The sequence below is a fragment of the Cottoperca gobio genome, chromosome 17 (genome assembly GCF_900634415.1).
Source record: "Cottoperca gobio chromosome 17, fCotGob3.1, whole genome shotgun sequence".
NCBI lineage: Eukaryota > Metazoa > Chordata > Actinopteri > Perciformes > Bovichtidae > Cottoperca > Cottoperca gobio.
The window spans coordinates 13,602,851-13,619,748 of NC_041371.1; the positions used below are offsets into that span (position 1 = coordinate 13,602,851).

The window sequence follows — 16,898 nt, forward strand, 5'->3', positions numbered from 1 at the left end:
CACTCACACTTTGTGCAGATGATCCTGGGTCTCTCCCAGCTACCGTCAGCCCGGCAGCGAGCGGTGGGGATGTGACGCTGGAAGAAGCCCTCGGAGCACTGGTAGCGTACCACTGCATGGATGTCGTAGTGTGACCTCCGCCGACCTATCAAATGGGCGTTCTCCACTGTGGGCGGGGTTCCACACAACACTGCCAAAAACAATAAAATCAAACCATATAAATCATTGAGATAAAGATCGGCATTTATCTAGTATCTATTTCACATCAATCCAGAGACATACAGTATATGGAGCCAAAAGTCTGAATTTGTATGACCCTCAAAGATGAAATAGCTAATTATATACTTATTTCACTTATTATGCATCTGTTAAGTACAAATACTTCAGCAAAATAGACCATTGTTAGTGCATATTATTTAGTTTTGACCAAATGCAGGTGTGTATTGCCTCGAGGTAGCAGCCTTGTTGCTGTGCTGTGTTGAGTGTTGAGCAGAGCTGTGGTGACGTTAGAAGGAGGTATTGGGTCTCTGCAGTACACAGGGAGTACAGCCAAACCACAGAGCCATGAGACCGCAGCCAGACTAACCAACTGTCTTAAACTACTTAATCCTTTTCTCCATATCCTCCTCCATCTTTATCCATCCTTTTCTAACTCCTCCTGACCATCCTGTCCCAGTCTTAAGCTTTCTTTGCATCCTACAAGCTCTCGCTGCCTTCACATTCAGGTCGGCTCACAGTCGGGGTCACAGAGGGAACGTGTGGGAGAGTATTGGAGAAACCTGGCAAAACTGGCTCAGAGGAATTTCAGATCATATTTGTGAACAAGGCAGTAATTGGCAATAACTGTAACTACATTTCTGCTGTCTGGACAAGTGCAAGTGAGTCCCGAGGAGAGACGGCAATAAGAGGAAGATTGAGATTAATATTGCTCTCCCAAATCGATACAGGTTTGAGACTGATTCACAATCTTCACTTAAGCTTTGTGTTTGGAGTAACATCTTTTGGAACATCTGTCCCAGTGACCTTTAATGGAGAAAAAGTGCAAGTGATACGAAACAGCTACTGAAGTCTGACCAACTGCTAAATGTTTTCATAAAGAGCACAAGAACCGACGATGAGCAGCGATGACTAACAGCCGGCCAGCTGGTCAGTGATAACACACAAGCACCCACATTGTATGAAGACAGCAAAAATCTCTCCTCATGACTTGATTTAGCGTTCATTTGGTGCGAAAGTCACACTGGATCTGAATGTGTCAAACAAGTTATAATTTATTTGCACTTTTCCTGTGCTGTTGTCCAGCAGTAGTACACTACCTGTGCCTTTCTTGCAGATGTAGGGCAGGTTGTAGTTGCAGGGCACGTCGTTCCACTTGCCGTCCTCATGGGCAATAGTCACCACGCAGTCCTCCCCACCGGCGAAGAAGTTATCCGGCTGGCTCTCTCTCCAGTTCTCATATACCTGCACAACAGCAAAACAACAGAATTCAGCTGCAGTTGCTTTCATTTGTCAGCACCGTCATACTGTGAGTCTCCAATCTTCTCTTTTTAATAATAGCAAAGATGAAAACTTTCAGATAAATGTCATTGGTAAGATTACACAGCAGATTGCTGCACACAAATAGGGACAGAGTTTTAATTAAATTGCTAGAATGGAAAGCTTTGGTCCTGAAAAACAATGTTTTTAAATCATTTTCTTACAATGAGCAATTGGTCCTTAATACAAACTTTTCTGCCAATGTAGTTTTGGCTATTTATCAAGAGATTTCTTTATTTGTGTTTTTCTCTGCGCTCTTTTCGTACTGGTTTGAACTACTTCTGCCCAGCTCAGGATTTAGCAACATTAGAATAATAAATCTGTCTGCTGATGTTGGAAATCTGATCGATTGTTTTTGAGTGTTGAGCTTAAAAAATAATAAATATGGTTGTTGTTTTTTTCCAATAGTAAATTAAGATTTAAAGATTTTCCGTAGCCTTAAAACTGGAGTTGTAGATTCTCACACGACAGCACAATTCAGAACTGATCACTGACCAGATCGTTGCTGTCAGTCCACTGAAAGTCTTCCTCCACTGTGCGGTCATTCAGACCGATCCAGGCATTGTCATGACCCAAACCTGTAAAAAAAACAACAGCACAACATGTTCCTTTGATTTAATTACTTATTTTAAAACTCTGATATCCACACAAACTTAGACGGTTACTGATCTGTTCAAACCTTTTCTTCTCCTTCTTGCTTATTCCACTATTGTTTCTGTATCATTTCATATGTGCGTAATTGTTTTTGTGACTTGTGTTTTCCATGCAACACCATGTCTTTGCTATACTTCTATTTAATTTTAATTTTATATTTTTTGTGTTGGTTTGTGAGTATTTGTGTTACGTGCAGGTTGTTTAACACACGTACCATTGATAAACTCCTGCTCAGTAGCTGAGATGACGCTACTGAGGTGGGCGCTGTGCTCTCTGCAGTCTTTCTCTGCATCCTCCCAGGTGTGTCTGTGAGTGAAGTACCTGTAGGACAACGCAGTGAAAGTGGATATGAAAATACATATTTCAAACATTACACAGCAAGACAAGTTTAAATGGCACAGAGCGCTGTGGTAAGTATATCACAAACAACTCCAGGGCATAATGAAGATAGATGATGCACCTAGGGTTGCAGGTTAATATATTTATTTTAACAGCACAGCCAGTTTTTCATCATTTCTACCTGTAGCAGTGGCCGTGGAACTTCCTCCAACCGTGCTCGCAACCTTCTACGTCTGCAAAGATGAAGAGAAAACAAAAGAGGAAGTAAGAGGAGCTAAAATAAGTTCTCAAAGGGCACGTTAAAGCGTAGTTAAGTGCAGGAACACAAAGTAAGATAAAATGGTCTTTATAAGATGGGAGGAGAGAGGAAGCTTGTTTTTTTACATAGCGTTGCATCCTATTTGGCAAATAAAGACTAAAATATACGACTCTGGCATCTTGAGAGGCTAAATACATGAACTGTAATTATACAGGCTCATTTTCAATTCACAGCACATGTGGCCCTCTCAGTGTTCATTAATAACACCAAAGCCAGTGGATTAATTTATTACTGCAAAGGTTAGGTATTAATTCATTCTCATTACTACTAGTGCACGGCGTACACACACACGCACACATACACACATACACAAGGAAAACAGATCTGGGGCTCGAGGAGTCCAAAACCAGTGAAGTGATGAATCAGCGCTTGTGTGCACGTTGGTAGTGTGTGGTATGAGGGGTGACTTGTGCCACCTACCACACAGACACACATGTGATTAAATTGCTTAGTTTTTGTTGAATTATGGGCTGCCGGGCTCGTATTGTTGGGGTGATTTCTGCCGTAGGCCTCTGCGATTACCTCACACTAATCCTAAATTGTCTACTTTGATTTTAGATCGCCTGCTTTAGACTGTTTTTTTTTTTTACAACCAAACCACTTCATTGCTATCGTCTTATCAGTTCTTTTTGATCTATCTCTTTCTCATTTTCTTTATCCTACAAAGCACTTTTCATCTTGTGTTTTGAAAAGTAAATAAAGTTTGCTTGCTTGCTTTATTTAGATCCATATTAGTTTTTACCATGGCAACAATCAAGGGTCGAGAACAATAACTATAAATATAATATTGTAAGCATCCACACTGATCGATAGTAAAATGCTGTTTATTTCAATTAAGTAACTTTACGCTTTATTGCTGATAGAAAATATATTCAAAGACTATCCCAGACGGATCCCAAAGATATCGTTCGCGACTGTCGTTGTTATAGCTGTGGCGAGGACTCTGTGTGAACTGTATTATCAACAACGGAGTAGAGCTATTGAGCAAAGGTTTTATTTGTGGATACTTCTGATCAACAGTTGACGACACCAAAAAAAGCATAGAAGAAGAAGAAGATTGCAAGCCAGCAAAACACCTTTGATAAAACTACACACAAGTTACAGCAATTAAAACAGTATTACCATCAAACCTAACACATCAGAACTGCGTTATTGCAATATGATGGGCATAGGGGAATGTTTACATGTATGTTGACTAAAAGCCGTGCAAATATTAACTGATGCTTGAAGAAAAAAAGTGTGTATATAGTGGTTCCTGCAGGACTTTCAGTGTCTGTCACCCTGCCGCACTATGACACACACAGACACAGTGTGTCTGATAGTTGCTGAGAGATGCATCTTTGGGACATTATGTTATGACATACAGCTGCAACAGGCGCCGCACACTGAGCAGGATTATTTCAACCAGCACAGTTTGCAAAGAACAAATAATTCATTTGTTTTTATTCATTTTCCTAAATCACGTATGTTGTGTGTGCAATCCAGCAAATGTCAATCAAACTAGTATTAGTCAAAACCTTTTTTATTATTATTGTGCACTAATGAGAATATCAATCAAAGTAGAGTTGGTTTATTCATTTAAGAATAGCTTTTATCTGTCTTTGCAAATGAACTCCCTTCACTGCAAGTATCAGATGACTGGGAATCTTAACAAGTTCTCTGCTGCAGTTGCACACATAACAATGTACTGAATTTGTGAATGCAGTTTTCTCATTCTCACCTTTCTCACACGTGTCTCCTCCATAGCTGGGCAGGCAAAGGCAGAGGAATGAATCAATCTTGTCAATGCAAGTGCCTCCATTTTCACATGGCTCCGACTGGCAGTCATCGACATCTGTGAGGTGGAGAAAAGCAGAGAGAGCAGGCGGGTTGTAGGTCTCATTAGAGTTGAGATTAAAAAGGATGTATTCTGCTGAAAACATCTTTATACTCCTTATTTCACATTCTCTGAACGAGGAAGACACTCTTAAAGCTCTTCAAATGTTATAACATCCTTATTTATGCATTTGCAGAGTTTAAGGTTGATGTCGAATTCATCTTTTGTCCATTGTCTTACAAAAAGGTTGCATGAAGGACGAATAGCATGTTGCATTGCTTTTTCTTTACAGAAGTTAAAGTAGACATACATCTGATGGACTAGACAGCCATGAGGATGACCCTGTCCAGAGGATCTGGGTTCAAGCCTCCATTTTGGCAGCCATCCACCCTGCTGAAGAAGCCTTAAGCACCAACAGAGACCCAATCAGCTTCAGGGCTGCAGTACTACTGCGCTCTCTAACCTCACAGTGGAAAAAAGGAAAGCAGAAGGAACATTTCTCCACAGGGATCAATAAAGTATCACTTTATCATTGTAAATAGAAGGAATGTAATCTTCTTTCACCACTGCAGGGTTTTTGGGCACAGAATGACAGATACACCCCAGGACTTCAGAAATCTATTAAAACTCACAGCCAGAGTGCAAAAAGAAAGCTCCTTATACGTTTAAACTCACCTCACCAAAGTATTTCCTCAAACCCTAAAAGAAGAAGCTGAAAACACTGAAAAAGGACAGTGGCTGTTAATAACTAAATGTGTCAGACAGATCAAACTAAAATAACCTCATACAAGACCTTCGGAGACACAGTAGCAATAGCAAGTATGTATTTCTAATCTGGACTAACTTGCGGTTTATCAAGAAAGAATGTTGCAGGGTAATATGAGAGTCTGAGCAATAATGTTTTTAAATCTGTTATAAATCCAATATCTCAGCTTTAACTTCAAAATATCTAAGGTTCGATCCAACTCTAGCAGAGGCTGTCTATCTGCCATTAAAAAATGGCATGTTTTTTTAAAGGAGATTTATGAAGCATTTTCTCTCCAACAGGCTCAAAGTTGTGCGATTGAACAAACAATGCTGTTTGTCTGTAAGTTCACATAGAAATTTAAGAGCATAAGTACCTGGAGAGTTTTTTTCAAATGTCACTATTCTTATTGAAGAAATAGCCTTCATTGGCAGCTTGGTTCATTGGTTTAAATCACTTATAGCCATATGTAGATTCAGAAATGTCTTACTTTTGCAGTATGAGGAATGACACTTTGACAGCACAATTTAGCATTAAATAAATATTAGATTGATCAAACTATGGGGAAACTGTTGGAAAACTAACTCTGATAACTTGAATCAAGGATTTTTTGTTTTAAATGTATTCTTCCAAACTCATTTATTGGAGATGACATGAAAGCGTGTGGATGCAACTCAGCTTTGAATCAAATTGGGAGACAATCAAGAGAAAACTCATTTGAAAAATTTGGTTCAACCAAAAAGTGCAGAGGCTGCAAAGTGATGGAAACGTCTTTTTCATTTATTTATGTTTCTCAGGCCTCAGACTTAAAAATATATAAAAATAAATCTTAAATGCTTTGTATAATACCAAAAAAATTTTTTAGATATCCAATCCCAAGATAATTAACACCTTGAATGACCTCTCGATGTGTTAGGTAATTGTTGAACACATAACCCCAACTCTCCATTAAAATCAGTCCAGTTCTTTGTTGTTCAACATAAAAAGTCTGATCCCCTCGTCCCTCTCATCAATTATTCAGAGAGGAAGCTGCTCCTCAGAGAGATAATACTGCAAATTCTGCAAATCCACAACAAAGCCCTCCAGCATACCCACGCATCAGCTGCTGGCTGTCAGTTTGATTGTCTGTCTGTCTGTCTGTCCATCCTTCTTTCTGTGACACTAAACAGACAAAACTTGGCACTCATTTAGTTTTAAGGTGTTCACAGCCTGATACGAATAAGTATGTGACTGTATGATGGGAAAAATCCAGTAACTAAGTAATTAACACAGCAAAAGGCAAGAGGTTAAACTGAGTGCTAAACACAGCAGGGGACAGGAGACAAACTGCTGACGAACTATAGATCAGTCAAAGCAGTTGATTGATCAGCACATCTGTTATTTACTGTAAACAAGTAATAAACCAAGGACGACCTGATCTGAATAGGTTTGGTCCTTTTGATCTCTGTAACTCGCTCCTTCCTGCAAGAATATTGATTAAACCCTTTATTTGATTTGGATCCTGACTTTGTGGTGTTATTAGGAATATATTTCCAACACTGTACGTGGTTGATTTATTCATAAAGTGATCTCTTCCTTTAGAAATGGCTGCCTAATAACCCTAAAGGCAGATTTGTACCTCCATGTCAAAGTGTCACAGTACCTCTGTGCAGGTGTCTGCTTTGGGATGTAGAGGGCTACATTAAAGCTTACACCACCAAATGTTAGTGTATCAGAGAAAGTAGTTATGATTGGAGAAAATCTTCAATTAGGTTATACATAAACATGGGTACATAATGTCTTAAATATCCAGAAATACAATGTATACTTTACATTAATGCAAAAATCCTATTTATGCGATGGTCTACAACCATAAATATTAAAAAGGGTAGCTGACAGGTAACACATTAAGTACCTTACTGTGGATAGACATAACTAAAATGATAAAACATTACACCAAATTCTAAAATGTTATACCAGTTCAACGACTTTAATGGCTCTGCACACCCACAAAGGTTTTTTCAGTTATTCTGATACAACCTCTGCTCAAGTTAAAGATGGGCAATGATAAAGTTGTAAGTTCTACCTCGCCAAATAGGTGCAACAGAAAAATGAAGGGTAGATAACAAAATACACCTTTTTGCAAAAGCACTAATAACATTTACAATGTCTTCTGTGAAATCAGTCAATGAGAAGAAGTCAAAAACACCTGTGAGGGTGTGTCATGGGTATGTCTGCCCTTTAGATCCAGACCAATGATTTAAACAACAAACAGTTCATTTTGCCATGCCAGTGTGCCACTCGTTAAGTTGTGGCACTCAAAGGGAGTGCAGTGGCTGGTAGCACTGGTAGCTGAATGGTTAAGTTGAAAAACATAGAAATGCCAACATCTGTCTGGGCCCTTTGTTGCATGTCATATCACCATCAGAGACAGCCCCAACAAGCCATGTTAAAAATGTGTTTATTAATCTGTTTTGTTTACATCTGCCGTACGTGGTCAGGTTTTGGAGTGCATCCAAAAACCAGCGTCAGTGTCAGCTGATGTTCTGCAAATGTTTATTCTTATGTTAAAGACACAGGATCACATCTGGCTCTCTGATACCGCTACAGCATAATACAGTTACACCTCTATGCAGAATCATGACAGACCCTTTTCACAGCAGACATTTGGCTTGTCAAAGCAGGAAAAGCACAGGTATAAATAATCACATTAACAATGGCTCCATTCCAATAAGTGTCCCAGTAAGCTATGTCAGTGAGTCAGCAGGCACAATAAATGGAATGCAGCTGTCATTAATTGAGAGAGAGACTGAAAGAGAGAGAGAGAGAGAGAGAGAGAGAGAGAGAGAGAGAGAGAGAGAAAGAGAGAGAGAGAGAGAGAGAGAGAGGAGCAGAGAGAGAGAGAGACGAGAGAGAGAGAGAAGAGAGAGAGAGAGAGAGAGAGAGAAAAGAAGAGAGAGAGAGAAGAGAGATAGAGAGCGAGATAGACTGATAGAGAGAGAGAGAAGAGAGAGACTGAGAGACGAGAGAGAGACTGAAAGAGAGAGACAGAGAAAGAGAGAGAACTGAGAGAGAGAAGAGAGAGAAAGAGAGAGGACAGAGAGAGACTGAGAGACATAGACTAGAGAGAGAAAAGAGAGAGATAAAGAAGAGACTGAGAGAGAAAGAGAGAGAAAGAGAGAGACTAGACTGGAACAGAGAGAGAAGAGACTGAGAGAGAGAAAGAGAGAGAAAGACTGAGAGACAGCGAGAGATACTTCTAGAGAGAGAGAGAGAGAGAGAGAGAAAGAAGAGAGACTGAGAGAGAGAAAGAGAGAGACTGAGAGAGAGAGAGAGAGAGAGACTGAGAGACTGAGAGACTGAGAGATTGCAACACGGCAGCCTGTTGGTCCTGACCTCCTGTAGTGAAATGTATCTTATCTCTAACCTCTAAAGGTGTAATCACAAACAGCAGTGATCAGCACCTCTCAGCCATCTTTATACCTGACCAATGAGGTTATGTTTTCTCTGCTGTTAGTTGCTCCTTCTGTCAGCAGCATATCTTCAGATTCTATGAATGGATTTGTATGAAGTTCATTGGACATAAAGACTTCCGGGTGAGGAACAATTGATTTGTTTTGGTTCCCGAAACTGGGATTTCCGCCAATACACGTTTTTTTGAACCAATGACAAAACGAAGAGAGGCCTTGACTTGATTCCAAGAAAAAAGAAATCCATTCAGCTCAAAAATTCAATTAACTGTAAGTTTTTTCTTCTCTACATACCACTACTACAACTACAGGAATTGCGTTTGTAAAGAAAGACCTTGGCAGTGAAAGCTGGCAATAGTTTGACTTTGAGAGACAAATATCATCAATACCTACTCTGACGTTCTGATTTGAACCTTTGGCCCCCGGCCTTCATTCAACCTCCTCCCTCAATGTGAGGAACAGCTTGACCTTTGACCTGCCAATAGGCCGTTGGAAAGCCTTACGTCAATAAGTACTAAAGCAGGGCTGACTTAATCATGCTATTGTGTGGATACATGCATGTGTGTGTGTGTGTGTGTGTGTGTGTGTGTGTGTGTGTGTGTGTGTGTGTGTGTGTAAGCATCACTCACCAATCTCACAGTTCTCCCCAGTGTATCCTTGTGGGCAGTAGCAGCTGTAGCCCGTTCCCTGCGGAAGGCACTTTCCTCCGTGCAGACATGGGTTTGTCACGCAGGGCTCCACTTCGTCTACAACAGACAGATGGATGGGGGGGTGGAGAGGGAATTTTGGGATTCAAAATAAGGGAGCTAATTAGTGATACTGTAAAAGAGAATGCTTTCTGTTTGTAAACGTGATTTATTTTGGCGAGGACAAAACAGCTGTTTCTAAGCTATATGCATTATCGGTGAAGTTCCCTCACCACTGCTCGGATTTTAAATAACAATAAAAAAGGCACCGCTCAGAGAAATAATCACCCTAATTTTCCATCATTGCAGCTCATCCAAAACCAGCGCTTATAACATACGCATATCCATTTCACACTCTGTCTCTCTTCAAAGAGATCAGAAGCTAGAGAGCTTCAACCTCGAAATCCACTCACAGCCACAGTTGTCATGGTTACCATATGGAAAGCGAGACCTTGGCTCACTCCAGCGAGCGTAGTGGGCAGCGTGAGAACTTCAGACATTAGCCATACTCAACAGAAATGAGCAGACCTCCCGCTGAGCGCCTCGGCCCCGCTATTCACCCCCTAAATGTGTGCGTGTGTGTGGTCTCCTTCCACAATTACAAATTTCCATATCAATTGACACACTACCACGTGCTTCTCCCCTGAGCCGCTCATTATAGCAACTTAAGGTCTTTGAAAACCACCACTCGTTCATCCTGGCCGCAAAAAGCTTGGCTGTGGGAGTCTTTGTTCTGCCAGCTTTTTCCGACACTGAGGACTGCTTAGGAGGGGGTGGTGTGTGAGGGTGACGGAGTGTGTGTGTGTGTGTGTGCAGGTTTGTGTGTTTGTGTTTACACGGTACGATGAGCAAAAATCTGGCTATGATTAGCCTTGAGGCTGATCCTGTCCAATAACTACCCAGAGGCAGACATCTCAAGCTCACATCTTCTGAATTATCATGATGCCAACTGCTGTGTTAGACAAAATGGATAAAAGATTGAAGGTTTTCAATCACAAGCAAAATTTCTCAATAGCGTCCAAAGATTTATGTTAAGTTTTGAGAGCTAATCCTCGGCTTGTGATTTGAATTCTGCTGAAGTCAGGTGCTAAAGCCAACCATGCATTTCATTTAATGTCCAGGCCGAAGTGCACTCGCACCCTTTGCTTCAGTCAAGGGCATGACACGCCTTGACAAATACCAACTGTTATGACAAGCAGATTTACTACAGCATGTGTGTGTACGTGCCCGAGTGTGTGTGAAAGATAAACCTTGTGCGATTGGCCGTTCATTAAAGCAAGCGGTGCAGAAAAATCAATAGTCTGCAGAAGAAGCTGACAGAGTGGACTGTCCCTCGCTCTACACAGCGGCTGACACCACCGGCACAAACAACACCAATAAGCTGGCAACAGCAAAATCCAACTAATAAGTTTACAGAAATAGGACAGTAAGGGCAGAAGCAACTCTGAGATACCTCAAAGCATGAATCCACACATCACACAAAGCCTTTGCTTTCAACTAATAGCAGCCACAGACACGGCGGAAATATGGTTTACTTTGGGAATATGATTTTCAGATAAGCTCTTTACCTCACATGTGGCGTTGGCATTTCTGTGAGAGCAGGAAGGCAGGAAGAGGAAGGTGGAAACAAAGAAACTGTCTCCAATTTAAATGTTACAGAAAGATGGTGTGATCTCTTTTAAGAGATCAGACAAGGGAAAGAAAATTGCGCATTGAGCATCGTGTATTTTTCAGAACAATGTGCTTGGCTTCTGAAGGTCCTTGAATGTAAACTCAGGCTTCTCTTTTTTCTCTCCTCTCTCATTGATTGAACTGACTGATGAAGTGCTCTGTGATCCAGTCAGGAGAGAAAACACTGACCACCACCATGAAACCCACAAGAGACTGAACTGTTGCCAAGAGTGTGTACACACGAGAGAGAGAGAGAGAGAGAGAGAGAGAGAGAGAGAGAGAGAGAGAGAGAGAGAGAGAGAGAGAGAGAGCGATGTAAGAAATGATTCTTGTGAGCGCATCCGTCCACTTCTTCTGTTTGTGTAGTAAAGATATCACGGTGAGTTTGTGTTTATGGCCTTCTGCCTGCATGACTCCAGGGTGTCAGTCAATCAATCAACCCACATACTGTACACCGGGAGCCCAGATGGTTGCCCTCGGCTTCTTGTCCATACAGTTTACAGCTGTTTTCCATCCGCAGACTCCTCACACCCAGCTCAGCCATGTCTGCCGCAGACATGAGCCGCTTTCAAAGGGGGGGAGCAAAATAAATCAGCATTGAAATGTGTGATAGCATGATGCCTGCAGGGCTTTCAAACACCGGGTGATAGGATGTTCCCTGTATGAGCTCTCATTATCAAGCGGAAAATAAGTAAACCAGGTGGGCAGCCAGGAGCTTCACTGAGATATACCGTGCTGCAGACTTAATCAACAGATTGTGTATGGTGGCGAGAATGTGGTCTTTGCTTCTGGTGGGAATAAGATCTGTGAAGCCTAGGGAATACACAATGAGGTTTTTGAATAAATATGCCAGTGGCAAGGTCAGGGGAGGAAATGAAAAGGTAATCTTAAAAGATACTTATATGTGTTTACAAATTGGGTCTTATTTTACTCAGCCTTCACTCCTATCTGTTATGATAACAGTTTACCTACCAAGTAAGTAAGTAAGTAAGTACCTCTGCAACCAAGTGCGACCGAGCAAGAAACACAAACAGTCAGACGATCAGAATGAGGTTAGAAACAGTGTTTCTTGATTTACTCAAAAGTAATTGTTACATTGATTGTCACGTTACTTACTGTTTCTCAGCATAGCCAGAGGCTTTTAAACGACTCCAAAGCCTTACCGAACTATTTCTTGGCCAGGAGCGATAACTTCCTGGAGCCTCAGCTGCTGGCCACGGCTCTTAGCCAAGAAAAAGTCTGGTACATAATCCCATGTGAAACAATAAATTGTTGTATTGACAAATCAATTTTGAGAGACAATGAGTAAATTAGTGAGCTGTTGAGGTGCTGGTAGGCAGATTTAGTTACCTTTGGACGGAGCCAGGCTAGCTGCTTCCCCCTGTTTCCAGTCTGTGTGCTAAGCTGAGCTAACAAGCTACTTGTAGAAGCTACAAATGTATTGTATTTGGACCATCAACAGCTAGCTTCAAAGTATCGTCATACAACGGTTTGTATGATGTCAAAGTGACGAAAAGTTACTTTGTACTCGAGCAAGCCCCTGCAGTGCAGTTTAAGCAACAAAATTACTTTGTTAGGTTTGGGAAAGGATAAGTAGCATACTTATGTGAAGTAACGTAGGTAATTTCCGTTAGTTAAATACATAGGTTATACCAAAAGTAAGTTCAAATAAGTACACGTTGACCTTTGGTTACACACGGGACAAAATCAACGTCCTCCTTTGTGAAAGTCCTGAGTGTTTTCATCCTTAGAGACAGCCCTGCACGTACTGGCCCATTACATGGCTTAGCCTATATATGAATTACAGTGCATTACTAATCGTAGGTATAAGTATGAACAGTGAATAAGAACAGCCTGCTTGCTTAGCTGTTGATGACTGCAAGTCCTCACAGTGACGCAGCGGGTCCACATATTCTTACTATTGTCAATAGAAATTATGTAAAACTGCAGAAATAAGACCCAAGAAGTAATAAATCCGAATGATCCTTTAAGGCTATCAAATATCGATAAAATACTGCTTTCATTAATTACAATGAATATACAGATACATGGATGCACATATGAAATCAAATAAAGCCTACCAACAGGAGGACGAAACATCTGAGGACAGACATGCAATGCTAACCTGTTGGGCTGAGAGTTATGGTGCTGATGTTGACTCCCCCTCTGTTGCTTTCCTCCTCCATGTTGCCAGGTAACGGGGCCCCCGAACCCACAGTGTGAGACCAGGCAGGCTCCTCCACATCTGGGGGTCCTGACAGTAATGGAGGATAAGTCATAGAGCTGTTCAGAACTGCTCTCTCCACTGGGACCCAGTGAGACGATGTCAGGGGGTTACTGGAGCTGTCCTGGTTGTGCGGGTGAGTAGATGGAGCTGGTTCTCCTGATCCGCCGGTTTGAAACGGCGAATAGGCACGGGGTGATGATTGTGAGGTCGAGAGGGATGGGGTTTGGGAATTAGATGGAGGTGAGGAAGTTGGGGATGGGGAGGGAGATTGAGATTCAAACAGGGAAAGAGATGGGGATGCTTGAGAAGAGGATGGAGATGGGGACGCAGTAACAGACACCGATGGGGGTGGAGAGGAGGAGAGGGATTGGTTTGGATCTGGTGAGTTTGATGGCGATGAGGTTTCTGCTGGCAATGTGGACGGGGATTCAGATGTAGATAAGTCAGTGCTTTCCGACCCAGTTGTGGTCATCACAGTGAGCTCCAGAGGACTAGCAGTGGTGGTGGTCGTCATGGTAGTGGTGGTCTGTCCCTTCCTGTGACCCCTCTCTCTAGATCTTTCTCTGGATCTTTCTCTTGGTTTGCCTGTATCAACTGGTCGACGTGAAACTTGAATCTCTCCTTTTGCTTCCGCGCTGGTGATTTCTCCACTCCCCTCATCTTCTCCTTTCCCCTTATCCTCTCCTCTGCTCCTGTCCTCCCCTCTGTTCTTCTTCCCCCTTCCTCTGCCTCCTCTGCCGCTGCTTCTGGAGGTCACCGTCTCCTCTCTCTTGTCTCCCGGCTGGGTTGTAGTCTTCGATTCAACACGGACCCATATTTCCCCGCTGGATGAGGTGATTTCGGGTGCAGAGCTGGAGGCAGTGGACGAGTGCATCTCTGAAGTCTCCCACCTCTTGGTGCTCTCAGTAGTCATAGAGTTACTGGAGGCGGCCAAACTAGATACCAGACGAGTGGGAGATTCTTCACTGGCTGGTGTAGAGTTTTCCCTCGAGGGACCGGTGAACCATGAACTCTCCCAAGAAGACAAACCTGCTGAGGTCACAAAACAAACAAAAAAGAAAAGACAGAGTGAAGTCAGCGGACGAACAAAACAAAACTCATCTTATGGATTCTCTCTGCTTTGCCAAGGGAGACAAAACAAACACTTCTAAGATGTCTGAGCCGTCCGTCAGCTGATTGTGTTCTAGCACCGTCTACACTTCAATAGGATCAACATGCAAACCAGTGCACACTGTGAAGAAAAACATCTAAAGAAAAGATCTGAACATTTCCCTGTACAGTATGTTAAACATTATTAACATTAACCAGAGAACACTACATAAGGGATGTCTAAACAAAGGCAGTGAGACAGGTGAGTATAGAATTGTTGCCAATTAGCAGAAGGTGTTTGTTTGACATGTCTAACGTTTAGCACTGAGTGTAAGTGTGAGCTTTTAAAAAAACATATCAGAGTTACTGTAATGACCTGTTTCTGATGTCAACATCAAAGTCCTAAATACAGCTAATTATCAGCTCGTTTATTCTTAGATCTCAGATATGTTCAACTTGATGCTTAACTATATGGAACTGTTCATTCAAAACAGCCACTGTTAACCACCAAAGATAAATAAATGAAGACAAAACAGACATGGGCGAAGGCCTCAAACCTCCCTGGACAAAAGAAACATATACTCAAACAGAATCAAACTGAAGACCTCAGCCTCAGAGATGAATCAACGTCTCTGTAACACAGTTTTAACAAACACTGAACAGAGATGTCTGCCATTTGGAAACCACTTTCATTCACATCCAACACATAAAGACCTGGAAACTTGCCAAACCCCTGAAACACAGGAAAGAGGAGCACAGGTTGAAGAAAACCTGATTTGTTCAACTCCCGACGCCTGTGCTTCAGTGTTAATAATGGGCATCCAGCTCAAGGAAGACATTGTGTCTCTGCATGGATATAACTGTATAACTAGATAGGCATTTGTCTTCCACGGAGCATTTGTTAAAGGGGCCATAGAGAATTTCTATTCAGTTATTGCCTGTGGTTTTGGCATTAGGTCTGCTTCATTTTGGATGAATTTGAAACTGTTTTGTTTACTGTTGGAAGAGATGTGCTGAAATCTAAAGTTATGAAATCATCACATCATATCTTGATACTGTGGTATATTGTGGGAAATTCCCCATCATGAGTTCACAGAGAGCATCTGTCTGTCTGAGCTTTATTGCAACAAACAGGGTTCACATTTGCAAATGCAAATCCACTAGTTTGCTGGAAAGAGATACTGAATGAAGTTCAGATGAAGGTACCTATACTCTCACCTCTGGCAGGTGTCAAGGTGACACAGTGTTTTGTCTGTATATGCCTTATGTCTAGAGTGTCTCCTTCTGTCAGCTGGGAGAGTTCAAGCAGAAAAAGTCAAAGTTTTAGGCTATATAGGCTTAAAATAAGACAGTATAACCAAACCATAGGTGAATAAGACTTTTAAACTGTAAATACAGGTATTACTCTCAATAACGTTTTTCAATGACTGTGGCTGTGAGGTGACGCCCCTGGTTTTCAGTTCAGATGTATTTACTGTAGAAACCTCATCATAACTGTACTCTAACAGCAATGAACAACACGCTGTGTAACAACAGCGTCAATCCACATAAACCTGAATCTCCTCAGGCTTCTGAAGACCACTATAAGTACAATGCTGTTCCCCATATAATGTCCTAGGCCTACTTTACAACATATACAGTAACATATAGGCTATGAAATTAATTCAAGAGATTTTGAGGGATTATAATAATGCTACATCTGAAGCCCTGTTAGAAGACTTATTAATAAATGTTTTGCACATTTGGTTATGGTTAACTGCTACAATTATGTAAATATGCAAATTACCTTTTTTTATTAAGCTGAAAAGATAAATATCAGTGATTACCACTAGCATTTGCTTGTGTTACCATTTGATTTTCATCTGACTTGTTCATCTGCTCTATTCAATTGAAGCAGAATTTATCTAATTAAAATTGCAATTAATTTTTTAGGCATTGACTTTAATGCTTGCACGGCAGATTTGCGGCTGCGCAGTAGACACCATACAGCTTGTTATATTCTTTAATAATGCCTTGGGGAATGGTTTTAGCTTTTATGTTTGTTTTTTTTCCAAATAATTGCAGGTCAATGACAAGTCACAGTCACAGTTAAATAATAATAATACATTTTACATTTACATTTAAAAACAAATGTTGTATCCCAATATGAGGGAAATCTGAGCTGTAGCTCGTCAGCTGCCAGCCTGGTGTCAATCGCAGCTCGTTAGTGGCCCTACAGGACAGCCAGCCTGAGCTGCGGAGAGACTTCAAGCTATTCCTTTCAGAAGAGTTGATGCTGCCCTCCCAGTTACCCTTTATTATTTATGTGTTTCTCTAATGAATCTCATTCATGGGGCTTCTTTGTACTGTTAATGTATTAATGTACAA

General features: G+C 41.4%; 1 protein-coding gene across 2 annotated transcripts in view; it reads right to left on the minus strand.

Moving 5' to 3' along the window:
• LOC115023015 (neurocan core protein-like) overlaps positions 1-16,898 on the minus strand; it is a 39,239-nt gene that overhangs the window by 1,809 nt on the left and 20,532 nt on the right. Inside the window, exons 12-19 of one of the 2 annotated variants that reach the window (XM_029454155.1) lie at positions 13,341-14,471; positions 9,488-9,604; positions 4,569-4,682; positions 2,711-2,762; positions 2,405-2,511; positions 2,032-2,114; positions 1,317-1,461; positions 8-190 (exon numbers count right to left, since the gene is read on the minus strand). In XM_029454155.1, the coding sequence (XP_029310015.1) occupies positions 8-190; positions 1,317-1,461; positions 2,032-2,114; positions 2,405-2,511; positions 2,711-2,762; positions 4,569-4,682; positions 9,488-9,604; positions 13,341-14,471 (1,932 nt within the window). Of the gene's footprint in view, positions 1-7; positions 191-1,316; positions 1,462-2,031; positions 2,115-2,404; positions 2,512-2,710; positions 2,763-4,568; positions 4,683-9,487; positions 9,605-13,340; positions 14,475-16,898 lie in introns of both variants that reach the window. The other variant, XM_029454154.1, reaches the window with a different exon arrangement.